The sequence below is a fragment of the Notamacropus eugenii genome, chromosome 6, assembly GCF_028372415.1.
Source record: "Notamacropus eugenii isolate mMacEug1 chromosome 6, mMacEug1.pri_v2, whole genome shotgun sequence".
Lineage (NCBI taxonomy): Eukaryota > Metazoa > Chordata > Mammalia > Diprotodontia > Macropodidae > Notamacropus > Notamacropus eugenii.
Window position 1 is genome coordinate 78,692,497 of NC_092877.1, and position 27,936 is coordinate 78,720,432.

General features: G+C 40.0%; 1 protein-coding gene across 1 annotated transcript in view; it reads right to left on the reverse strand.

The window, feature by feature from the left end:
* SEL1L3 (SEL1L family member 3) overlaps positions 1-27,936 on the reverse strand; it is a 128,005-nt gene that overhangs the window by 60,007 nt on the left and 40,062 nt on the right. The window contains exons 7-11 of the mRNA XM_072620398.1: positions 25,345-25,477; positions 20,583-20,715; positions 17,745-17,885; positions 8,429-8,640; positions 4,690-4,869 (exon numbers count right to left, since the gene is read on the reverse strand). Of these exons, the coding sequence (XP_072476499.1) occupies positions 4,690-4,869; positions 8,429-8,640; positions 17,745-17,885; positions 20,583-20,715; positions 25,345-25,477 (799 nt within the window). The remainder of the gene's footprint in view (positions 1-4,689; positions 4,870-8,428; positions 8,641-17,744; positions 17,886-20,582; positions 20,716-25,344; positions 25,478-27,936) is intronic.

Below are 27,936 nucleotides of genomic sequence, written 5' to 3' on the forward strand. Positions count from 1 at the left end.
AAGTTGTAGCTTCCATGGGGGCCTCACACAGGTTGCAGAGGCATCTGCGTTCTCTCAAGTTATAAAACTTAATGGGCTGGCCAGCAGGCCTTGAGCACTAAGTACTCAGTAAGAAAAAAGAACAATTTTATAACCTGCCCTTTAAACGCCTACTATCACAACCTCCTTTGGGGTCTGCCATGGCTGACACTGGGCTGACACTGACCCAGTCCTTGCGGTTTATAAGGCAGCTGTGATATTCGGCTCCCATTAGGAAGCAATGTGGGTTCCTGCTCCACCCTATCCACCCCCCCCCCCCGCCAAATTATTTCTTGAAATTTAACATTTGAGATATTACAAAAGAATGGGAAAATACTCTCCTTGATGGCAACAGTGAATAGTGGAAAACACTCAGGTTTCAAACAGCACTGGGGGTCATTTTAAAATGAAACATTGGGTACAATTTAGCCAGTGCATAAAGTGGGTCGGACACTTTGGGTATTTACTGTTGAATATTGAATGCCAGTTGTTGTGCAATAAAACATCAAGGTTTAAACTCAGGCTGTCACACAAGCATGATAATTACTTTTTGGGAGAATAATATCTTCTGAATAAACTTACCTTACTCATCCCAAGACATTAACACACTTGCATTCTATCACTTTGTATATTAAAGACACATACAATTTGGCCAAATCTAGACAGGAAATAATGTTCTAATTGCTAATGCCAGGATGATGGGAATTTTTAAAAATAACACAATGGCCCTGGGGAAAAAAAATCAAGACACATAAATGTTGCTGCTTAGCTTTCTATTAAAGCTAAAACAGCTTCCTACTCAGCCATAAAAAAGAGATCTGAAGTGAGATTACCATTAGAGTTTACTGTAAAATTAAATTAGAGATTACTGTAAATTAAGGAAATCATACTCATATTCTAAAGAAAATGGAGAGAAAAAAACACTACCTTTTCTTAATTCCTTTTCTTAAGCTGACACTTCCTTTGTTAACCAAAGGTCTGGCTTCTTGCAGGGTGTTAATTTGCTTGGTGCCACTGATGAATTAATAGATTTTCAACAAAGGGACATTTAAATTAATGTATTATATCCACTTAAATTCTCAAGAAGCCATTCATTAAGTATTCTAAAAGAAACGAGTTCTGATACAGTCCTCCTGACTAATTTGCAGGTACAATTTTTCATCGTGTTGTTTTCTATCAGCAAGGAAGAACATCTCATTTCATCTTTCCTGGCCCTGGCCACATGGGGGGCAAATAAATAAACAGGTTTCATTTCAGAAGGGCCAAGTATCACACATTTAATTTTCAGTAGGAAAGGAATCCATTAGTTTCATTCTATATCTCTGACTAAATCAATTAATAACCATTTATTAAGCACCTACCATGGTGTCAAGCACTGAGCTAGACACTGAAAGTAAAAATATAAAGAATGAAACAATTATTGGACACCCTTATGCTAAAGGGAGAGTTTTCAGGGAGAGGAATAATTTACTTCACAACCACAAGGACAGTTAAGTTTTATGTCCTAGACCACCCAAATCTGGCTTAGCCAGCCAAGGGCATGCTATTTGCACTAAAGACTGCCACGTGCATTCAAAAGAGCCAGCCTGCGTTGTCTAGCTAGGTCACGGTAATGAGCCAGATCCTCAGCAGGCACATGTGCCCAGCTAAGAAGCGTACAAGGTAGCATAATTCCAACAGTGACCATCCACTTGAGTGGATTATCCATTTCTATTTTCTGTATTGATGTTCTCCTCCATTGGGGAAGATGCTTAGGAGTTTACAGAATTCCTCAGTATAATTAATTTTCTATTTACATAATGGATCACTATCAACTATCTAAAAAAACATAGTGATCAAAATTCTTCATGATTAACTCTTGTTAAATACTAATTTCCATCATCAGCTAACATCTTTCTTCAAGATAAAGTCCTGATAACTTTAGTAGCTATGTACTGATTTTTACAGGAAGTGTGATTTCATTGGAGAAAATGCCTCTACCAAAGCAGATTAACATCTGGTCTACAACTAAAAATTTTTATCAGCTTGAGTTACAATTACTCTAGTAATAGAGAAGATAGGGAGGGGGTGGGGGGAGTTATGAGTTTGGTTTTGGGGTACTGAGATGTTAAGAGGATTGCCTGGGGTCTCAAAGCCAGGATGGATTAGAAGTGGGATTTGAACCCTACCTTCCATCTATGAGGCAGCCATGGTGCCTCAATGTAAACCATCATTTCCACTTATTATAATTTTTTTTTCTATTTTAAAGTGCAGCATAGGAAATGTGGTATAGCCAGCCTTGGAGCCAGGAAGACCTAAGATTAAGTCTCACATTTGACACATACAGGTTGTGTGACTGGAGGCAGGCCACTAAACCTCTCAGCAGTTCTATAAGACTACCCAAGGAGCAGAGACCATGCTGACCTGTACCAGGGGAGTGTTAAGGGAAGAATGGGGATTCCCTTGTGCCATAAATAGTTCTTTTTACCCATGAAATTAGAGGTCCAGTCTCTATCTCTACTAGATCCTCAAAACCACTCCAAAAACAGAGACAACTAGTAGCACAACTCAGTCAGTCAATTAACATTTATTAATAAAACGCCTACTACATGCCAGGCGCCATGCTAAACACCGAGGATACAAAAAGAAGCCAAAGACAGTCCTTGCCCTCAAAGGGCTCGTTATCTAAATGGAGAGACAAAATACAAACAAATATACATATATATGAAGCCATACGGACAGGATAAATAGGAAATAATTAAGAGAGGGAAAGCATTAGAATGAAGAGGGGTTTGAAAAGGCTTCCGGTGGAAGATGCAATTTTAGATGGGACTTAAAGGAAGCCAGAACGTGGCAATGAGAAGGGAGAGTGTTCCAGGCTTGGGGGACAGCCAGAGAAAATGTCTGAAGCTGAGAGATAAAGTGCCTTGGTCATGGAACAGTCAGGAGGCCAGCGTCACTGCATCAGATTATATGTCAGAGAAAAAGGTGTAAGAAAGAGGTGGCCCTGGGTGTGGCCTTTTGACTGAGTCCAAGTTTTACAGAACAAATCCTTTTATTAAGGGGATTTCTGCAAAGTTTGGATTCAGTCAAAGGGCCACACTTGAGGACTTAGAGGGCCACATGTGATCTTGAGGCCCCAGGTTCCCCACCCCTGGCATAAGAAGACTGGAAGGGTAAGAGGGGGCTAGGTTATGAAGAGCTTTGAAAGGCAAACAAGATTTTGTATTTGATCCTGGATGTGATAGGGAATTATTGGAATTTATTGAGTGACATGTCAAACTTACACTTTAGAAAATTCATTTTGGTGACTGAATGGAGGATGGTTTGGGCCAGGGGAAGACTTGAGGTAGGTCCACAAGCAGACCATTGCAATAGGTTAGGCATGAGGTGATAAGGGCCTGCACTCATCAAGATAGGGGAGAGAAAAGGAAATATTTGAAGAATGGTACAGAGATGAAAATGACAGGCCTTGTCAATATGTTAGATAGGAGAGATGAAAGATAATAAGGAGTTGAGACTAACACCTGGGTTGTGCATTTGAGGGACTGAGAGGATGGTGTTGCCCTCTATAGTAACAGAAAATGTAGGGAGTGGGGGTGGGGGGAGTAATGAGTTTGATTTTGGACATGCTGATGTCCACAGTTCATCCAGTTTGAGATGTCTGAAAGGCAGTTGGAGAGGTAAGATCTGAGCTCAGCAGAGAGGCGAAAGCAGGATAGGTAGATTTGAAATCATCAGCATAGAGATGGTAAGTAAATCTACTAAGTTTTGAGAGCTGCAAAGTTAGGAGTAAAGGTTAGTCCTTCTCAATCAATTTTTGTTTAGAGATATGGAGATTCCCTGCTACAAATTCTTTATCTTTTGGAAGGACATGTATGTCCATCATCATCATCATCACCTCTCACCTTTCCATAATATTCCACAGTTTACAAAGTACTTTTCTCACAAAAAGCCTGTCAAGTAGATAATGCAATCACCCTTACTTCTATTTATCAGTTGAGGAAACTAAACCTCACAGAGGTTAATGCTTCTGCTACAGTGGCCAGATATCTAGGCATCAAATCTGTCTTCTACTACTACTACTACATCTACTACTAAATCTACGAAATCCAGAATTTTCCTACTGTATTGGATCAGAACAAGTAGTGCAATAAAACTCAGATTTGGGGCTGTAGTTAGTTGGTTTTTTTTTTTTTAATAGCTGACAACTATCTCTTGTTCCTCATTTAGCCTGCTATTGCTACCGCCCTCTTTATACCAATCTACACCTGCCATCTGGAAGTCACTGGTCCTTAGCCTCATTTCATTACGGTGTCTAGAAGAGAAGCCATTATACCTGTTTCTTTGATGCATTGGAGATTGATCAGGGGCAGGGGGGAGCCCTCTCATCACAGTGACAAATTTAGAGATGAGTCCAATTCTTCAAATCCCATCCTTCCTCCTTCTAACCCTAAAGAGGTTCTCACAGACAGAAATGAGATCGCTCTTGTTTTCATTCTTGCTAACAGAGAATTGAGAAACAGGATATGATGAATGCCTTTAACAAGCTCTCCTCTCAATTGAGTGAGATGCATTCTCTAGGAATTCAGGAATAAATCAGCAACAGATGCAGGCACTTTAGATGGTTACTTTTAAAGCCCTATATAGATGGTATGTAGTAAATTCTCCCTGTTCATTAATTCTGTGTACCTGATCTCCTTGCAGAGTGTGCTGATCGAGAGGGGTCTTCGTGGCAATGTTGCTGTAATAGGCGTATGACAGTTCCCAGTCTAGCGGGTAATCATCAACACCCTGGTAATGTTTGTACCCAAGATTCATTGCAGACAGTCTCTCACTCCCCTGGGCACCAACCAAGCTATACAGCATGCCCTGTTTCAAAAACAAAATGGACAAAAGGGCCACAAGAATAACAATTATCATAGAATCACTCATTTGCCAGGGATGCCGAAAAATCAATTTAATTGTTCTCCCTCCCTCAAGTCTCTCCCCACTCCAATCTGTCCTTTATACAGTTATCACAGTGATTTTAAGGTGTACATATGATTATCTCACTCCTATCTTACTGTATTCCAATGACTCCGTTTTCCTTAGAATAGAATGTAAATTATCTTATTTAGTTTTTAAAGACCTTCACAACTTGAACCTAACCTATTTTTCTAATTCATTATAAATTATTCTTCTCTGAGTACTCCTGGTTCAGACAAACTGTCCTTTTCTCCATTCCTTACACACAGCACTCAGGATCCCTTCTTATTTTTGCTCTGGCCACCCTCAACATCTGGAATGTGCACCCCACCTCAGAGAATCCCTAACTTCATTTGAGACTCAGCTCAATCTCCACCTTCTATAGGAAGCCTTTCCTGATTTCCCCAACTTACCTATTCGCTCATTTGTCCTGTATATATTTATATATGTGCATGCTGTCTTCTGCATTAGATGTAAGCTTCTTGAAAGCAAGGACTGTTTATTTTTTTTATCACTGGATCTCCAGCACTTAGCATTGTGCCTATCACATATCACAGGTTTAATAAATGTTTCCTGATTAATTGATCCGATCTAAGAGTGTGGCTAGAGTGCTGGTCCTGGAGTCAAGAAGACTCATCTTCTAAGTTCAAATCTGGCCTCAGACACTTACTAGCTGTGTGACCCTGGTCAAGTCACTTTAACGCTGTTTGCCTTAGTTCCTCATTTGTAAAATGAGCTGGAGAAGGAAATGGCAAGCCACTCCATTTTTATATTTACCAAGAACATATATATGTATATATATATACATACATACATATACATACATACATATATAAATATACACACATAGACACTACACATATGCATACATATACGTATATATATATTTGCCAAACATCATGGAGTCATGAGGAATCAGATACGATTAAAATGACTGAACAAAAAGAGGTGGAAAGAGGAATATAGGTAAAAATAGTACCAGTCCTCAAGGAGCTGACATTGTAATGGAGGAGACAACCTGTAAATAACTAAGTGATAATAACAGCTTGCATTTATATGACCCCTTAACATTTGCAAAGCATTTTGCAAATTTATCTCATTTGATCCTCATAACAACCCTGGAAATTAGATGTTATTATTATCCTTATTTTATAGATAAGGAAACTAGGGTAAAGAGAGGTTAAGGGACTTCTCCAGGGTCACACAGCTAGTAAAGAGAGTCTGAGGCTAGATTTGAACTCAGGTCTTCTGATTCTAGCACTCTACCTACTGTACCACCAAGCTGCTTAAGATAAGGTACAGGTAATATAGGTAAGGTATTATGTAGAGAGTAGATACAAGGTAATCTGAGAAGGAAGATGCTAGCAGCTGGGGGAAGGGAGAGGGTCCAGGAAAGGCCTCCTGTAGAAAGTGGAATGTAAGCTGAGTCTTGAAGGAAGCTAGGGAAACCAGAGGTGAAAGTAAAGGAAGGAGAGTATTTCAAGTATGGAGGGCAACCAGAAGAAGGATATGGAGATGGGAGATAGAATATTATGTGCAAGGATCAGCAAGGTCAGTGTAGCGGGTTCATAGAGTACTTGGGGGGGAGTCAATCAAAAGAATAGAAAGAAGGAAGACTGGAAAGGTGAGATGAAGAGCTTTAAATGTCCAACAGAGAAATTTCGTTTGATCCTGCATTGGAGTTGGTTGAGTAGAGGGTGACCTTAGTCAAATCTACACTTTAGGAAAATTACTCCAGCAGTTGAATGGAGGATTGTGGAGAGTGCTGAGACAGGGAGACCAATGAGAAGGTTCTTTCAATAGTTCAAGTGGGAGGAAAGACTGCTGCCAAATTCTCTCAGAAAGCTATTGTTATTTTCTTACAAAACAGAGAAAGACATAGTATGAACTTCAGTGTTTCGTGACAGCCAACATAATGAGATTCTTCCATATGATATAACACATCCAAAAACGCAAACCATTTTATCTTATCCCCATTAAGTACAGAATACAAGCATTTTTATCCCTCATTTACAGATCAATCAACAAACATTTATTAAGCACCTACTATGTGCTGAGGCTGGCACTAGGCTGGGGATACTAAAATAAAAATGAAATCCTGCCCTCAAGGAGCTTATATTTAGTCAGGGGAAAAACATGTACATGTAAGTACATATGAAACATCAATTAACTAAATATGGGGAAGGATCAGGAAAGACTGTATATAGGAGGTGGTGCTCCAAGGAGGAAACAGGATTAGGGCATTTAGGAGTCCTTTTATTCTTTCTTCAGTAGAAATAGAGAGGAGCTGCTCAGCACAGATCAAGAATTATACCTTTATACTGCTGAAGAATTCTGGACCATAGAGTCCCAGACCCTTAGATCTGGAAGGGATGGAATCATCTAGCCTAACCCTTGTTAGCTGGCTTCCTCCTCTACCTTCTTTTCTCTCAGCCCCACACAGGTGAAATGACTTGCCCTAGGTCACAAAGGTAGCAAGTTAGCACAGTCAAGATTTGAACTCAGGCCCTGTAACAAAGGTCTAAAATGACTTGCTCCAGAGGTCACCTTGCTAGTTTGTGGTGCACTCTGGGTTAGAGTTCAGGTTCCTGACCCTACCCGGTGATGCTGCCTTTCCTGGGACTCCCCCAACCCAGGATTCTCCACAGCATTAGGAGTGAAACTCCAAATAAAACTCACAAAGACCACCAACAAGGCACTGAAAAGAAGTGGCAATGTCTTTGCACAATCAGGGAAGCAAATTCCAGTTGTCTGTGCTCTGTGGTAATCCGGGGATCAAGGATAATCAACAAAATAGGGAAATCAGAAAACAATACGCAGGTCAGGCAACATTTTATAGTGTTTATGAAAAGTGAATACAAAATGTTAGATTAAGCTGCATCACAAATTTGTTCGGTTTGGTTTTAAACCCTCTCTGGCATGGTCATTCTATTTCTAGGGCAAGGGTGGGAGAGGGGCGGCTGTGGCAATGCTTTGACCATAGGCCCAAATTATTTCCCTTAGCTAAAGGATCAGGAGGATAAAAAAGGCTAAAGTAATCAAAGTCAAGCATTTATCAAAATTTGGTTTTGGGGAGAGAGGGCCAAGATTTTCTTTAAAGAAATCATCTGCTCCCAAATGCTCAAGGAGTTGCTGTACGCTGTAGTAAAAGTGCTTTTTGGATGATGAAATCCAGTACTTTGTCTGAGGTTGCATTTCCCGAAGAGATATAACTTCCTCTCTTAGTCAAATGTTCAGGCGGTAGCCTCAGCATTCTGGCGTTACCTCATTCGTTGGCTATTTCTCTTCTACCTAAAGAGCTCCAGAGCACCCTGGGGAGTTAGAAATGGCCAGTTCTACCAACCAAGATGAACATCAACTATTTTACCTTCCCAACCTCTTCAACAATTTTTTAAAATTACTGCTAAGGAAAAAAAATGTAAAGACGGTTATTGATATCAGCAAAATCCATGAAATACTCTACCTGTAGGTGATCTATAGGCACATTTAGTCCAGTTTCATAAAAGACTGCAAGGAAGTAGGAAGCTTTATGGTATCCACAGCAGCTGGAATCCATCAGGGACGGAATAATGGAGCTAATTTGATGTAGACCGTCAATGCCGGAGAGTCTCTTTACAGCTTTCTCAAATATCCTCCCACCAACTTCTAGCACTGAATCATTTTGGCTTCCTGGCACTGGAAATAACATAATTCAGGGCACACAAAATTAATTACCATGAGATGGCCAAGATTCTGGAAAGAAGGGGGAGAAAGCCAATTAAATTACCTGAGTTATTGTTATGACTGATCCTACAGTGAGTCAAGGTAAACCACCCTCAGGGGAGGTAAATTAAACTCTTCTGGGATGCTACCACGTCATTTTGCAAATGACTTCTTCCTAGGTTCTAAATGACTGCCTAGTACCCTGGGAAAACTGATTCGCCATATATAGCTGAAAAAATTCCCCCCAGAGACTAATTTATTCAGTGTGACTCACTATCAAATCAGGACCACTGAAACTCTTAAAGAGGTTTCTTCTATTAGATTTTCTTAAGAAAGGTATATTTTTCTTCTAATATTTCCTTGGTTATTCTGAAAAAAAGTTGTGTAAGTCCCCCAGTTCTCTTGCCCCCCACCTTTGAACTGGATGCTTTCTTGTCATCTTTTGCCTCCAATTCCTTCCCGGGGTTGCCATGTATAAGATGTAAGTACCTAGTTTTCTTTAAAAACACTGCTGTGAGCCAGAAACTGATTATGCAGATTCCTTAAGCTACATATCATCTTACAAAGCCTTCCTGTGAACCTATAAATTTATTAGTACTTAAGCGAACTTGAGGGTTTTATGGAACAGCCATTCCAGTTATCACTATCTCCTAATTTTCTAGTTTTATTCTTTATTATTCATTCCTTCCTGCATTTATTGAGAGCCTACTGTGTGCAAAACAGACCCTGTGCTGGGTGGAGTATCGTAAAAAATTCCTGCTGGGTGTTAGGTGACACAGATGATTCACTTCTAAAGAGATATTTTCAAGTAGTTTAAGCTCTTTCTTTTCGCTTGAAAACTGTGATATTCAACAAGAATTTTCCTATGGGGTCAAAAAGCTTTTTTCATCACTTTATTTTAGATTTTCCACTCAGCTACTGAGGAATCAACACACAAAACACCAAGAGTCATTTGTGGGGACGAGCATAAGAGATGTAGTTAAAAACCAGAGGTTGGCCATGGTCTTGAAGCTACCAACATGTTCCTCTCCTCATAGCTCAAGGGCAATTCAAGTATTGAGCTATGAGGAGGGGGAATGTTTGGCTCTCTCCATCTTGCTACTTGAAGAAGGGAGGAAAATGGGATGGTCCTCCCTTCTAATTACAGAAGCTTCCCTGGTAAGCTGTCAGCCACTACCAGCATCAAGAGTCTTCAGGCAAGGAGAGAGTGACTCCAAACCACAAAATGTTTTGGGATGTGGATCTGGATTTTGACCTTGCACAATGCAATTCAGGGGTTATCATGAATTGCCAGGGAAAAGAGTATGGTGAGTATGAGTAGGCAACAACACATAACAAATGAGGAAAAATGAATTTTTTGAGGAGTAAAGAATGTTTTAGGGATTCTACAACAGAAAAGATGTACTAATCATGTAGAGAGGACAAGGGATGGCAGGTAGAAAGCCCAGTGCCCCACTGGTATTCTCATCACATCAGGAGGAAGTGAGGAAGACTGCTTGTGTTGAAGCTATAGGAAGACACAAAGAAAAAGCACCCAGGAAGGACTGGCATGGAAGTGCTGCAATCTGTATCACCGTAGGAACGTCTACATCATTGAGGTCACAGATCCACTGGAATACACTACAATTAAGAATCTTATTTTACCCAACAAATCTAATCTTCTCTCTATTCAATAGAAATTGCACCACTCAAGTGAAGTTTTAAAAAATAAATCCCATTCAAACTTATTCACAGATTTACTTTTAAATATTTATTCCTCTCAGGTGCTGTATTCATAGCAAAGTATTTTTAAACATTAAGATGTAATTTGTCCAATCCTCAACTGTTTGGCCTGAATACCCACGGACTCCAGTTCTGTTGAGCCAGAAGAGAAGGCCTGGGGGGGAGGAGGAGCAGGGGATTGAAAGATTGTCATGGGAATTATATGTGTTCTGCTCCAAAGGGAAGAAGCAGGAACAGGGGTGGAAAGTACAGATACCAATTTAGGTTTGATATCAGGAAAAGCTTCCTAACGATGAAAGCACTGGCTGCTTTGAGAGGTGGTGAGTCTGTAAACAGAGGCTGAACAACCACTCGCTAAGTATTTTACAGTGAGGATGCCTTCATAAATGGGTTAGACTAAAGTCCCTTACGGTTCTCAAATTCTATAATTCTGTGAAGGTGAAATAAGCTTCATAAAAATGTGTGACTCCTATGGCCCCTAGCTTGTAACTCCAGAAATTATTTGCGTCAGTGCTCTAGTGGTTAAGAAGTAATAGATAACAAGGGCCGGGAGGGGAATTACTCATCAGACTTGAGCTTCTAGGTCTAGAAATCTCATAGAGTTGGAAGTCATGTGTTTTTAAAAGATTTTTAAAATTCCTTTTAAATAATTAAAATTCTGAACTTAAATGAATGCATGAATCAGTCTTTGCTGTGAGAGAACTAAGCATTCAGCAGTGAGAGGGAAGGCAATTTAAAAATTTTAATTCCAAGACAAAACTGCTAGTTTCACACATTCTTTGAAGTCTGAATTTCCAATCATGGCACAAAACCAACACCGTGATTGCTTTGGTGTCATCGTGAAACTGACAATTTTAAAATCAATTTAATGAAACTGTTAATTTCGTCCATCTGGTTTAACATATGCACTTTCTCTAGCTGGGCTGTAACTAAAAAACATGTCTCATTTATGGAGATTAATGGGGTAGAGAAGGAACCAAAAAGGATCCATGTTCTTTCTCCTATACTATCAGAAGCCAAGAAAACAAAATCCCCCATCATCATGACTTAACCCTTGACTGTTCCAGAGTAGTCTAGCTTCCTCTCATAATAATCACCCGAGAGAGATCACGGACACATTCTCCATTTGGAGAGAAGAAATCTGAGCAAGAGAGGATGTAGCTCTTTGCCTTAGGATCACAGAACTGCAGAGGCTGTACTAGAGTTAGAAATCTGGAATAGGAAACCAAACTCATTGTGTGTCAGAGGAAAAGAAATATAAAGAGAAAAGTTGTTTTTAGTTCAAGCCTCCAAAAGGGCATTACAAGTAATATAGATGGTTTTGTTCTTTTATTTTTAAGGAAGTGAAAATGTCATTTAACCATCAAAGGAATGGCTTGTGTACATGTGTCTGCTGCACAAAATCAAACATTAGAAAAAAAAGTAGTTGAAAAGGATTTGTCATCTGCACTCTAATGCAGTAATGGCCACTGGGCTATGAAGACCCAGCAAATGGTTTTGTTATCACCCCGTGAATCAACCAAGAGTTGGCAGTTTTCAAGAGTGTTGTAGATTTTGCATATTCTCCCAGAAGAAGCATCCAAATAACTGAAAAGGCTCCAAGGAATGAATGTCCTTACACAGAAGGTGGCACTGGTCTGGACATCTAGGTAGTGCAGTGAATACAGCACCAGCCCTGGAGGCAGGAGGAATTGAGTTCAAATCTGGCCTCAGACATTTGACACTTAATAGCTGTGTGACCTTGGGCAAGTCACTTGAGCCCAAGTGCCTCACCTTCCCCCTCCAAAAAAAAAAAAAAGGTGGCCCTGGTGCTGAAGGTTAACCTCTCTCTGCCTCAGCCCAGAAAAGGATCTACCTGAAGACCATTTCAAAGACCATAAATTGTTGTTCTTGTTCCTTCATTCTCAGACATCATAGGATGATGCCTTGACTTGTTTCTAAATTAGATCTATGTGAGATGGAATTGCACAAAGCCATCAGCTTCACTGTCTCTTCTAGAGTCATCAAGGTCCAGTGGCAAGACAAAAGTCAAGATGACTGGAGATGGCATGGGATACAGTGGATGGCCTTGGCATCTTTAGTATCTAACTAAGCTCTAAGTACCTCAGAGTACCTGCTTCAGTCATCTTCATGGCTGTTGGAACAAATTGTTGTCATCCACTCATTCCACCAGGGGAAGTCTTCACAGGCTTGGGATAGACATCCCACTTAACTCACTGACAGGTATGTGGCCCGTTGGTTACCCTCAACCTGGTTTAGTCCATCTGCTGAGACAGTCTACCAGGGTGTGGCCTCTATGCATGCTACAGATTCTTGAAGCCATAGGTCAGAGTTGAGTGCCAGGTGGACAGAAAAAGTGGATGAGCTGCCCTGAGGAGGGTTTGGCAAGCCCATCCACTAGAGATACCAGTCCTCCCTGAACACCCATACACCCCAGAAACAATAAATAGCAATGGACCAAAAGCCCCTTACAACAAATAAAAAGCATAATAACATACCAGAGAGAAAGCATTCTCTTCCTCAAGATCAGAGGCCACAACTTTCTTGATTTGTGCCATTGAGTACCATCTGAGCTCCTTTACTGACCCTCCCAATGGCTGGACTCTACTACCCCAGACCCAAGACATGTTTGCCCTAGCCTGGACCCTTTGCTTGATTAAACTTCTGCTATGTGCTAGACTTTTCTGGCTCAGCTGGACTCCGTGCCCTGATCCAATCTGGCCAGCCCTATGCCTCATTTCCTGGCATGACAAGCACAAGCAAAGTTTTACGATACTCCTAAACTGCACTCCTAAATTTTAAATTCATGCAAAGGCCATGTGCCAAGAAAGAAAGGAAAGAAGCAGAAGAGATCTATGCCACTTTGGTCGTAATTATGGAGCCCACATTTATGATCACTTAAATTGAAACCCCATTAGAGAGAGTTCAATGTGGACAAAATCTAAATGCTGATGAGGTAGTTTGGAAGGGAATCATTGTGCTGGGGCTGTTGGGCCTGACAAGGAACTGGCCTTCTAGGTTGAACAATCATAATGGGCTGACCTTGAGGTGAGGGGCCTCTCTTTAGGTGCAAGAAGCTCTCTGTGTTATGGTACAATTAAGAGGTTGTCAAAAAATTAGAGGCAGTTAAATGGTTCTGTGGACCTAGAATCAGGAGGACCTGAACTCAAATCCAGTCTCAGGCACTTACTAGCTGTGTGACCCTGGATGAATCATTGAACCTCTTAATCCACTGTAGAAGGAAATGGCCAGCCACTCCCGTATCCTTGCCAAGAAAACCCCATGGTCCACACAAGGTCACAAAGAGTCAACAAAATTTTGAAGTATAATTCAAATGAATGCCAAATTCCTTGACTCATCTACCCAAATTCAAGGGCATGGCTGACATTGAAAATTAAGCCAAATGATGTTCCTGCCCCAATTTTAGATACTGCTGATAGAGATACAATTGTGGATGTGCTGTTAGGGATACTGTCTAGGTTGTAAAGATACAGCATAACAAATGGACCCTGGATTTCATCAGAATATGAACTCCAGGAAGAAGAGACATCCTACCAGCATCGGCTGGGACCTTCTCTGCAACTTATAAATTTAGAGAGTTGTCTGGGGCATTGAGAGGTTAAGTGACTTGCCCAGGGCACTGAGTCAGTATTTGTTATATGCTAGAGACAGGACTTGAACCCAGGGCTAACCACAACGCCATAGTCTTAACTATATAGGTATATAGACACATGTATATGTATACAAAAACTCTTTTAGATAATAGAGCCTATGATTTTGTGACTATGTAAACGTGTGTGTAAACATATGTATATGTAGATAAATAGATACATGTATGTATGTGTATGTAAATATATACAGAAGCCTTCTCTAACCCCCCTTAATTCCAATACCTTCTCTCTTAATTATTCCCTATTTATCCTGTATATAGCTTACTTTGTATATATTTGCTTGCATGCTGTAAGTTCCTTGAGGTCAGGATCTGTCTTTTGTCTCTTTACGTCTCCCCAGTGCTTAGCACAAAGCCTTAAGCACGGTTGGCACTTACTACATATTGACTGAATTAAATATATGTATATGTACACACATATAGATATCTATATGTTTATATACATATATACACATACGTACATAGTCATAAAATTCCAGGCTCTAGTGACTAAAAGCAGTGCTGTGTCTAACAAGGATCTCTTAGTTTTAAAGATTTCAGAGAATCTCAGAATCTCTTAGTTGGAAGGAGAACTCAGAGGTCGTTCAGCTCAGTCCAAGGCTGACCAAGACTGCCCTACAACGTATTGAACAAGTTGGCTGCAACGCTTTTATCTGAATACTTTCACTCACGGGGAAGCCAGGATAGGGCACCTGCCTGCATACTCTGAGGTAGCTGTCCTGAAAGAATACTTACCCAAATCTAAATTTGTCTCTTTGTAACTTCTACCTCTCTTTCCTCCCAGCTCTGCCCTTGGACTTCACAAATTCCTGTGGTGATTCATTCAGTGGTTCCAACTTTATGTCAAGAGAGGTTTTCTTGATGTCTAGCCCAACTCCCTGGTGTCACATTTTAAGCTTTTGTTTTATCCCTCTATATAAAAGTCCAATGGGAGGGCCAGAGGCTGGAACATTAAATTCCTCCCAAAGTTTTCCTTTATAGAGGGCAGGATTTGGACTTTCCAGCTCACGTTCCACTTTCCATCTGCAGCTTTGCTAGTTTTAAACATCACAGAACAAGATGCCCTTGGGTCTGGGCTTCTTCCCTCGCACCCCTACATTTCTAGCTTCCCTTTGCATATTGTACTTCCCCATTGGATCATAAACTCCTTGAGGGCAGATTTTTTTCTTATTTGTATTTCTAGCACTCAATACAATGCCTGGCACATAGCAGGCTCTTAACAAATATTTATTGAACTGATAAAATATGAACTCCTTGGATTAGATTCTTTTAAAAATCTGTTAGTCCTCCTTCCTTCCTTCAATGACTAAAACAAGTGGTTCCAAACATTACACATCTGACAGAATTTTCACATGCTTTCATCATACCCAATGGTGGTAATTGGATGGAAGCTGCATATATCTGGTATGAACCTATTTATTCCCAATTTGTCTCCCTCATTAGGATGTGAGCTCCTTAGAGAAGGGATTGTTTTTCTGTATCTCTGTCTCTCTGTATCCCCAGTGTTCAGCATGGTGCCTGGCACAGAGTAAATAATAAATGCCTGTTGAATGACTTAAAAAAAAACCTTATGTAAACTGAAAGGTGTTAATGCAAGCTACTGACACGAAGCAGATGAATTCCAAACAAGGAAAGGATTATAAAAACAACCCAAAGACAATCCCTTGTCAGCTACGGTCAGCCAATGATCAATTTTACCTAGTGAGATTCAGGAGCTATACTAGGTACTTAGGACAGATTGAGGTCAGAAGTAAGGGAGGGAGCAGGGATGCCGTCACAACAATTTGATTTCTGTTCTTTCCACAGGAAACCAGGGCAAAAATACTTTAAAACCTAAACTTATTTATTAGAAACTATAAAATGAGATTTACATACCATTTATTCCTTCTGGTTACATAACTAAGCATATCTCTGGCATGCCAACCTTTCTCTCTGTGCTAATATGAGGAGGACTCTCTAGCTCTAGCCTATGAAATGCCCCAGGTAAGTAAGACTTGTCTCTGAAGAAGGTTTCATCTTCTTTTTTTGGAAGGGAGAAGGAGGGCAACTGTAGCTGGGACCGGGAGGGACTGCTGGAAGGATAGCCCCCCAACTGGAGCTTCCCATTCAGCAGGCCCTTCTGCCCCAGGGGAATGACAAAGAAGGAATATAAGTCTGTGTGTGTCTGTGGGAGGCAAGACTTGGTGAGAAAGGGGAGATCTAGAATTTACAGCAGCACCTAGTGGGCTGCTCCTTAGCACAGATCTAAGCAGAGCTGATGCCAGAAGAGGCCTGATGGGTAAATGAAATGACAAGTCCCAGTTGCTCCCCACCCTCTCACTCTGAAGGATGTAAGCCTGGGATGTTAAAGGGCTCCAATGGGACACATCCAATGCATAGGGATCTATGTGGACACTACCTATTTTTGATATTCAAATATGAATCTTTTCAAGGAGTCAAAAATCCCAGTTTACACCCATCTTTAGTTGTCAGGCCCCAGGCACTAGCAAATAATGATGTCAGAGCTCCTGACACTTGGGCAAAAATTTAAATTTAGATTAAAAGAAGTCTTACTGAAGTGGAAAATGAAACATGAAAGGATGCCAATTAGTATCACTTGCTAGGTTTTTTTATAAAAAGATTTTAAGTTTTTGAAATAGTGGAAACTAATACTGATTTCTTTCTGAACCTTCTGTAAGTAATACAATCTTATGTAAATATGGTCAGAAGCCTGATTTTAGAACCTTAGAGTTGGAAAGAACCTTAGGCCATCTAGTCCAATGTCCCACCCAATGCAGGATTGATTCTCCTCTTTAAGATTTCCAACAGATGGGTACCCATCTGTCCTAGTGAAAGCCCCATCTTCCAGCGATGGGAAGCCCACTGTATCATAAGGCATCCCAATATACTTTTGGTTGTTAGGAAATCCTTTCTTATGTCTAAAACATATCTCCCATTAAATCTACCTATTTTTGGCCTCAGGAACAACACAGAAGAATGTTACTCCTACCCCTACCTCGGGACAGTCCCAAAATTTCAAAGGATCATATATTTAGAGTGAGAAGGGATCTCAGAGGTCAGCTAGTCCAGCCCTCCTCATTTTGCAGACTGGTATACTGATGTCAGAGAAATAAAGTGGCTTGCGTAAGGTAATGGGTGTTGTAAATGGCTGATCTTGACTCCAAACCCAGCCTTTTCCACAGTACTACACTGCTTCTTGCTGACAATAACTATCATGCTTTCTTATTAGTCTTCTTTTCTCTAGGCTAATGTTGACCTGTTCCTTCAACCCTCTAGATATTCTATGACCAGCAAACCTCTTACCTTCCTCGTTATAACTATCTACTTAATACATAAATCAAGTCTTCAGACACCTAAGAAAATGACGTTGGCCTCTGGAAAGCATCCTTAGAGATTTCTGGGTTGGGAATGACTTAAATTACAATTTAAATTAAGGACTGTCTAGGTGATTTCTAAATTTAGGGCCCAGTTTTGAGTCATGGATTTTTATATATATATATATAGTATCACTCCCAGATTTACTGAGAGCTATGTGGCCAGAATTTAACTCCTGAAATCACCCTAGGATACTCTAGTTAAAGAAAATGCTCAGAGACACAAGCCAGCACAGAGAACATGCTGAAATATCCCAAAACAGGAGCTTTCCAAACCAATTTCCAAAAAGCCAAGACAAAGACTCAATTACCAGACAGTAAATTCTTTTCCTGCAAAACCTGGAACAAATTGAAGTATCTATCCTTCAGCTCTTTTCTCCAAGGAAAGGCACGACATGTTGACAATCTTCCATACCTAGCATTAAGGTCTAAATAGTAGCTCTTGTGGTTACCTAGAGAAAATGAGAAACATAAGAAGTTATAATAATAGCTTACGTCAAAATAGTATTTGCGGGGAAACTATTTGTGGTGACATACATTATCTCACTGATCCCCACAACAACCTTGTGACAGAGGTGGAGTAGGAACAAACTATTATTCCCAATTTATAACGGAGGAACCTGGAGCTCAGAGAGGCTGAGCAGTTTGCCCAGGGTCATGGAGCACATAAATGACAGAGCCAGAACTTGAAGCAGGTCTTCTGACTCTAAGTCAAGGGCTTTGTTTTATCACACTAATCCACCTTCCTGTTTCATATATGTGTGTTGAGAAAGGAAATTTCTCCCCTCTCCAAGGCAAACTTAAATGAAATCCAGGAGCTGGAAATTAAGAGGTAGAAAGGAATCTGAGTGCATGTAAACTGCTGATGTTTGACTCTCTGAGGAGAAAGGAATTGCAAAGGGTGCCCTTTGCCACTGGGTCACATCTTTGTAGCCAAGCCAGGGGAAAGTGACACAGAGCTGCTGATGACTGCTAAATGGGTTTGCAAAATGAACAGATGGTCCCCTCTAGGACCAATATGGTAAATATCTGTTCAACTCTCATTGGCAGCTTTGTCTGAGGAGCAAAGTAAGGAGAGCTCAAGGAAGGCAAAATCCTCAAGGGTGGTAGTTACAGAGATTTCACATTGTCACTCCTCCTCCCTGAGAAGTCTCTGCACAGAGCAGATTAGATGACAAAGTGAGGTGCTGATTGACAGAATACTTTCCCTAAAATTACATTTTTAAAAGCCCCACACATTTCTTTCTGCTTTAGGGTATCTCAGCTCCCCTATACTCACTCTCTCCTCTTTTGACAGTATCATATTTTTGGCTTCCTTTGTTGTGAGAGCAGCAGTTTGGGATCCATACAGCCTATTCCTGAACTGAATTTCCAAAAGTACTGCCTTTTCACACTCATATAACCCATCTCTGATCTCCAACTTGGAACATTTGATGCAAAACTCATTTGACTGGCATATGTGCAAAATTTGCCCCTCAATCTAATGGCAATTGAGGAGTTCAGCTACAAGGGTATATAGGGAGCTGTGTAGGCAGGAATGAATATGTAATTTGCTGCAGCTAACAGCAAATATCCCCTAGGAATTTCCTGTTCCAGGAGAAATGCATGTGACTAATTCTAGCATCACTGCATCAGACAGGGAGTCCTATGGCACTGGAAGAAGTAGTGAGCTCTCAACCTCCAGTTAGAACACCAGAGGGCCTAATGATTACCAAATTCAATCCAATCCAATTTGATCCAATCTAATTTAATCCAATCCAATCTAATCCCAAAAGCAGTTATTAAGCTCTTACAAAATAGAAGGCAAAAATATAAGACACAAAGACAAAAATGAAAAACAGTAAATCCCAGTCCTCAAAGAGCAAACACCCTACTGGAGATGTAGGAGATAGTGATAATACATATACGATATTCAGAAAAGTAGATACATGATAATAGAGCGAAGAGACAGAGGATACTAGCAGTTCAAGGAATTCAGGGATGGCTTCTTGTTGGAGATAGGATGAGCTGAGCCTTGAAGAAAGCAAGAGTTTCTTACAGAAGTGGGCAAAAAAGCAGGAAAGAGAGTGTTGAGTTGGGGAACAGAAAGCAGGCCAATTTATTTGGAACAGAGAAGGGAGTGGTGTGCAGGGAACCTGGGAGAACTGGCTGGAGTTGGGCTTCAGCTACCAAACTGAAAAGTCATCCTTGAGGTCATCAAAAGCCTTTGGGATTTCTTTAGCTAGGGTGACACAGTCAGATTGTGCTTTATGAAGATTATTTTGTGAACTGTATGGAGAACTGATTACAGAAGTCAAAGGACTGGAAGCTAGAAGTCCAGTTAGGAGGCTGTGGCTGTAGTCTAGGCAAGAAATGATGAGGGACTGGTGACCACATGAGGGGAAAGAAGATGGAGGTGAGAGATATGGAAGTAGAATGGATAAGATTTAAAAACTGATTGGCTATGGTCCTTTGAGGGAGGGAAAAGATGTGAGAACAACTCTAAGGGTACAAACCTGACTGAATAAAAGAATGATGCTCTCAAAAAGAAATAGAGAAATTTGGAGGAGGGGAAGATGATGATTATGGTCGAGTAATATAATAAAATAAATTCCTTCCTGAATATTTGTCAAGAGATCTGTACAATTTAATTGTAATTTATTCTTTCTATTAAAAATGACAAACTTCTTCAGGAAGAATTTTATTTCAAGATTTGAAAAAGCAAAAACAAAAATCCATAACAACACACTCATTATATAGCATTTTTAAAGGTAAACAACACACAATTCTTAACGTTCTTAGGTCAAAATGCACCAGTGAAGGAAAAAAAAAACTAGTAATCATTTTTTCTCCAATTAATCCTTATTTTCTAAACTGCTAACTCTTCTGGTTGGGAATAAAGCAATACAGTAGATTAAATCTCTGTCTCTGGATTGGAATTTCATATGGTTAAAACCACAGGGAAGTTTTATGCTTCTCTTGGCCATTACTTTTTTATACTTCTTTGCTAAATTTTGCTAAGTACCCAACTCCAGATTTTAGAAAACTTATGTCAGGTCATTGTTGCATCTTTCAACTGGGGTTCAGTTTGAGGCTACTTTGAAGTTCAATATAGAAGAAAACACAAGAGCATGGTGCTTAAAAGTAGTGCCCTAGCATTGGATACTTACACATTCTTGGATTGTCATCACCTTGCTGTATGATGTTTGCATAGAGAGACACAATTTCTTTAATCTCGGCACACCTTTCATAGTATAACTCAATCTGATCAGCAAGTTGTTTTTTGAAGAGAGGATTAAATATCTAGAGAAAAGCAAGTGCAAAGACTGAGTGCCAATGCCTTCAGATCCAGAAGACCCCATAGAGCTCATCTGACTCCCTTAAGCACCTCTTCTGAACATGCACCTCCTGCTTGAGTTTTTCAGAACAAGGCACTTTGCAAAATCAAAGTCACTGCTTTCTTTTCCCCCTCCTCTCTCTCAGTCTAAGCTCATTCCCACCTGTAGGGTCTTTATTTTTCTCCCATTTGAGACTTTAGGGTGCCAGTCATCCTACTGCAGAATTAACTGCAAAAGAAGCAATGAAAAAAAGACTTTCCTATCAAGGGACCGCTAATACAGACAGAAGACTTCCTTCCTGGAACTAGAGAAGAAAGTCACGGTGAAGGAAGACAACAGCAGCTAGGGCTCTCCCCCATGGGAAAATCAAGGTCTGCTGAGTAATAATAACTAACATGATATGTAATCCTTTCAAGCTGGCAGAGGTCTTGATCAACACGACCTCATCTTATACTTACAGCAGCCATAGGATAGAATATGGGACTTAGATTCAGGAAAACCTAAAGTCAAACCTAGTCTCAGACACTTACTAGCTGGCTGTGTAATGCTGGGCAAATCATTTAGCCTCCGTCAGCCTCAGTTTCCTCATATATAAAATTGGATATAGTAACAATAGCACCTCACAGGGCTGTTGTAAGAATTAAATGAGATAATATGCAAAATTCTTTGCAAACTTTAAAGTGTGTTGCAAAGGTTAGCTATTACTATTACACATAAAGCAACTGGGAATCAGAGAGATTAAGAAATTTGCCCAGGGTCATAAATGAGTAAATACCAGAGTTAGGATCTGAACCCAGGACTTCCAGATTCCAAGTCCAATACTCAATCTGCTATGCCATATATATTCCTCCCATCCCACCTGGCTGTAGGCAGGAATTAGAGTCATTAAAATCACAGTCTAGATAGTTGGATCAGTTCAAGCAGCATTTCCTTATGGGAGATTTTGCTTCACTTGAGCGTAATGTTACGTTTCACATGGCAGCTAGTTCCTACAGTGCTAAAATTTAAAAACTTATCAGCTCTTCAGATGACTTCTGGACAAGGGACTTTAGCAGTCTGTGTGTTACTCCCCAAACCATCCACTGTGCCTGTCTGTACAGAAATTCTCCAAATTATATATACCTATCTTACTGACATATCTTGCAAAGAGCCTTGAATGCCAAGGTGAAGAGTTTGGTCTTTATTTGGTTGGCAAAATCCCCAATATATCTCATAGACAAATGATCACCTGAGTGGATGTTGAAAGACCTTTTTCCTCCTGGCAGCTGTTATTTGGGACTTCCTGTCTTTCCCTTTCTACCCTCCTCACTGCTTCAGAACTCATATTGCTGGCTTCCTCCCTTTCCCCCCAAGCCCTAGCTTTAGTTTCTGATTCATATTTAACTGAGTTTTCTACTCCATTCACACCACAAGCATTTAGTCTAGTTCAGGACCTATGAAGAGAAGGGAAGAAATAGGGGTTCCTTGATCCCTGCACCTTCCTTCCCCAAATGTTGTTTCCCAAGTCTCAGAGCTAGTCTTAGACCAACCAAGGTTCTATAATGAAATGCTCAGGAGATCCATTAGGTTGCAGTGGTCCTCTGAAATATAAATAGGTATTACTTTGGTCCTCTGTACACTCAAAGAATTGCCATTATTTATCATCTAAGTGCATCTTTGTTTTCTCTACAGGACTTTAGTGAAAAAGGAAAAGAGGAGAGGAGAGGATAGAAAGGAAACTTGTTTTTAACCTACTACCTTTTTTTCCTGTCCTTTCTAGCAGTTCAATGTCATTCATCAAACATTTATTAAACACCTTCTACATGCAAAAAGTTACACATGATCACACACAAAAATCTCTGTCCTAGGCACTGGGGAAAATGCGGAATAGCAAAACAGATACACATATAAAAATATAAAATAAAACATGATAAATGCAAAAATTCTTCATGAGGTCCAACAAAGGAATGTCTGACTGGGGAAATCAAGGGCATGTAAGCTATAATAGTAAAATTTCAGCAGGTGTAGACTGGGAGGGGGAGAGAGAGAATGGCATATAGACATAGGGAAGAGTCTAAGCCAAGCATGGAGGTGGGAAAGCATAGGTGTGTACAGGGAATGATGGGTAACCTGGTTTGACCAAAGCATAAAATCAGTGGTAGAGAACAGTGTTTACACAGTGACTGACAAATAGCAAGCTCTTAATAAATGCTTGTTGACTGATTGATTTCTAAAGCTTGGAAGGAAGGTTAGTGCCATATTGTGGAGAGCCATGAATGCCAAGGTAAAGGATCTGGGTTTTATTTGGTAAAGCAAAAGAGAGGGACTGACTGGTTTGGGGCAGAGGAGTGACAAGACATACGTAAGAAAGACTAATCTAGTAGTGACATGAGATGGATTGAAGGGAAGAAGAGAATGGAAGGAGGGAGAGTTAACAGGAATCTATCAAAATATTCAAAGTGGGTGGTAATAAATGGATATATTAGGGTAGTGGCAGAAAAGAAGAGATAGATTCAAGGAAAGTTACATATGCAGAATCAAGAAATTTAATTAGATGTACAAGGTGGAAAAGGGCAAAAGTTACCATGGGGTCTTAGAGCATGGATAAGTAGGTGAGTGGCTATGCCACTGACAGAAATGGGGAAAACTTAGGAAAACTGCAAAAGGGACGATTGCTCTGGCATAAAGGAAAAGCTGTGAGATTTTATTCTGTTCTACAGTGGATCAGAGATGACTAGAAACCATGGATGGAAGCAGTGGGTAATGATGGTGAAAAGGAAAATTATGATCAATCCCTGGGGTCCATGGAAAAGAGCAAAGAGAGTGGGAAAAAAGTGTACTGGACAATATACCATATGTTAGGTAACAAAATTCATTATACAGTCATTTCATTGCCAGGACCTTATCCAAAAGATTTCATGAAAAGGACAAAAAGATCCTCCTGCACAAAAATATATCTGCTTTATTTGCTACAGAAAAAAAGAAAACCTAGAAACAACCTCTACATTTGGATTGAAAAATGGCTAAACAAATGATGGTATATTAATGCAACAGAATATTATGGCATCATAAAAGAAGATAAATATGAAACCTATCAGGGAGTATGGAAAGGCTCATAAGGAGAAATGCAAAACGAGAGCAAAAGAACCAAAACAGCATGCATAGACAATGACTATATAAAAAGGAGAAAAAGAAACCAAAGGTAATAAAAGTGCGGATGAATTGTGAAGGGGACACAAATTAAATGTATTTGGTTTGTTTAACTTGTTTGATTCTTTTTTGTTAAAATGTAATTTTTATGGTTTTACTACAATTCTGTTCCTTACTCTTTGCATATATTTGATAATTTTTTTTTTAATTTATTTTTGTGGATGGTCTAAACTGGACCCTTGAATGGTGTGAAATCAAATTCCAGCATGGCTGCCCTTGGATGCAGATCAGCAATGTGCCCGTACCTTCCGAGTTTTATGTTGTTGCCTAGGGCACCCACAGATTAAATGACTTGTCCATGGTCTACAACATGAACCTAGGTCTTCCTAACACCAAGTCACTTTCCATCATGCCACTTTTTCCACCACGCCATGATGTTTCTCTTTACCAGGTTTATAATTTGTTAATATGAAGAAAAAAGGAAAGAGATGATGGATAAAATGACAAGTGTCCCTAAGGATAACTACAGAAGGTCTGAACCAAGATTTTCCCAGTATCTCATCTTCCAACCTCCTCATCCATCTCTCTCAATATCTAATCAGCTAGAGCTCTTACTCCTGAGCATAGAGAAGAGCTTACAACTTGCTCTCACTGCCTGGAAGGTGATAGTGAGTGGAGAATTTCACATGATCTTACTTCCAAATTATAATAGGAGATGAGGTATTCCAAGCATCGGGAATTGTAACTCTGAACATAATTTCCCATAGAAATACTGTTATATACGTCATCTAGTTCTGATAGTACTGTTAATACTATATTATATTTCAGGTATGTTATGAGTTAGGATTGTCTGAGTTGGTTTGGGAACCTAATCATGTTGTGTGTGTGTGTATGAATATAGGTGTGTATGTATAGCTATCTATATATGTATATGTATGTGTCCATTTATAAACACACACACACTCCTATAGATACACATATAAACATTTATGTTTCAAACTCTATACAACTGCCTTACAAATGAACTTTTAAAATAATCCATTCTTAAGTCAGCGGCTGCCTGCATTTTTTTAAAGGAACTTACTAAACAAAGAATTCCCTGTGCTGAAGCATCTCTTCTGAATACCTTAAATGATACCTCACAAAGACTGAACAACTTAGACTTCTTTCATTAGTTTAATCAGTGGATATCTAACATCCTGATAAAAGTCTACTCTGTCATTAAGCTAGTAGTTATTAAAACACAGAAAGCAAATTATTTCCATTTTTATGAGTATTAAATGAACCAAATCTTGACAGAAATCCATTATCCCACTTGCTGAAACCTTCAAAATTAATCATGCTTGATTACAGAATTATTACTCAGTCTGTCTTCAGTAAATCTCTTGTTTACTTTGCATTACATGTTCCTGTGTTACATTACTTGTGAATGACCATTAATTTGTCATTTAGCCTCTATACCTACCTGTTCAGTCTCCACCACACTGAGACGATAGTATTTCATGGGACCAAAGAACCCTTCGATTCCAGGGGCATACCTGCTCCCTCCAAGAATGAAGTAGCCATCTGTGTCATTATAATAGAAATCCTCTCGAAAACTAGAAAAAAATATAGGTTATTAAGCAGACCCTATATTTTGATGCGACTTAAAATAAGAAATGCAAGTCGCTTTGGTGACTCTCAGATTCATTCCCACATGTCCCCAAAGCCTTTTCCTCTCCAAGGGCAACGTGAACCAGCAGATGGAGCACTAGTTAAGAAACCATTGTTCTAAAAATCATGAGGGTGACCCTGGGGCCAATGATACACTCCTTCTCTGTTCTGTTCTCATGACTAGTAAAAGTGAAGTTGCCTGATTTTACAGCACTAGGGTCAACAACACAATAACAGTAACATCAACAATAAAACCTTCATATGGAATGGTTATAGATAATGGTGGGTCATAGCTCTAGGTGAAGAGCTAGGACCAGGAAAGATGAAGCCAAAACTGAAGGGCTGAGAAGGTAATAAAGGTCAGACAGCACTGGGTCCACTGTCTCTATCAACAGGCAGGAACTGCAAAAGCAAACAAAAATCAGTCAGAATCTAGGAAGGCAAGATGAAGCTTAAGCTATATGCAAATTGAATCAGTCAGAGCAGTAGAAACCGAGCAAATAAAAAGCTGAAGAAATCAGGAACCTCGGTTCAAATCCTGGCTCTGTTGATGTTACCTGTGAGAAAATCATTTCACCTCTCACATTCTCAGCTTCATCATCAGTGCAATAATTATGCTTTCTACCCTGTGGATGCATTTTGCTTAAAGTGATAGATTAATATTAGATAATTGCTAGCATTTATATAATTCTTTAAGGCTGGCACAATGGTTTATTATTATTCCTACTAATAATAGCTAACCTCATATAGCACTCAGTGCCCAGTACTATGGGGCCTTAAAAGTATTATCTCATTAGATTCTCACAATGACCCTGAGAAGCAGGTGCTATTATTTTCCCTATTTTACAAATGAGGACACTGAGGCAAATAGAAGTTAAGTGACTTACCCAGGGCCACATAGCTAGTAAGTGTCTGAGGTCAGATTTGAATTGAGGACTTCCTTACTTGAGGTCCAGCTCATTATTCACTGTGCTGCCTAGCTGACGTGCAGTGGTATTACTATCATTATACAGACAAGCAGTCAGGAGCCAAGATCACTGCAGGAACCAAGGACCACAGCAAAATAAACAGAATGGATTTATGGTGACAGAAATAATGTTGGATTCCTGTGGTGACCCTGTGCTGCCTCAGCACAGAACCTTTCATATTCCTCCTATGACGGCTGGAACCACTCTAAGTGTGGCTAGTCTGGGACTTTCAGACAGGAGGTGAGTGAGACCTTCTGAGCAGAGCTAGAAGGGAAAGGATGAAAATAAGGGCAGTGTCTGACATGTTCTGCTATGAAGCCCAATGGGATGATGAGAGCAGACACCTGGAAATGGACTGGATACAAAAAGCTAAAGGAAACTGGAAAGAAAGGACCCTTCTTTTGTTGCTGGGATATGCCAGTATGTCTCCCTGCCCTTCCATCATATCAAGAAACTCCAAATGATGAGAACTCAGGCCATTATTAAAGACTGTTAAACTCCTCTCAGAGAATAATGGGTAACCTCCATTGGGTTCCTCTTCTGGCAACCCACAAGGTCATCTTGACCGGCTACAGAAGAGTTGTGCAGACTTGTTTCCTATTTGTGTCCACGACTTTCTGCAGCTTTCTTCCAGGAAACTCTCATTAGCTTCACAAAAGGAACCCTATGTCCCCTGATAGTACTAAAGGACACGTGGGTGCATAAGAACTGGAACTCCCCCAAATGGCCTCATTCTTGCAGTTGGAAGGTACTTCAGAGGTATTTGTGGAACTGAATTCTGAACCATTTCTTCTAATGACCATAAATTTGGCTAACATAACACTCTCAACCTTCATGAAGTTGCAGTTTCATCAGCATGGCCATCCTCTTCACCAGCACAGCTTTCAGCCTTTCTGCATGTACTAGATAGCTTTCTCCAGCTGCACTGGCTGAAAAAATTAACTCTTTGTGGCTAGCATAAACTTTCATTGAATGCCAAAGCTACTCTCTTCAGATGACACATTAGCATACTCCTATTTGGCCATCAGGGTAATCAAACTGAAGGATATGAAAGAATTAATGAAAATTAAGAAGAGACAAGCTCAGAGGTATACAAATACATGTAAATTTAAAGACTTGGTCAAGTTTTTAACCTGGATTAACCCTGAACTAACTTTCACCTACCCACTAAAATGGCTGTAGCAAATGAAGGTCTTAAATTACTGACTCTTACAGACTGTCACCTACAATTGGTGGTTTCCTGAATTCTAGATATGCATGTTGGGTCTCATTTCTTCATTTGCAAGTACCTTTCAAACATTCCCTGGTGAGCTTGTCCTACCTCACTTTTGTGGAAGAGCCAATAGAAATGATTTTACTGATAGAAAACTGAACTCAAAGAGTATTACGAGGCCTTTCTAAGGTCATATAAGAGCAAGCAAACCTGAAATCTGTGA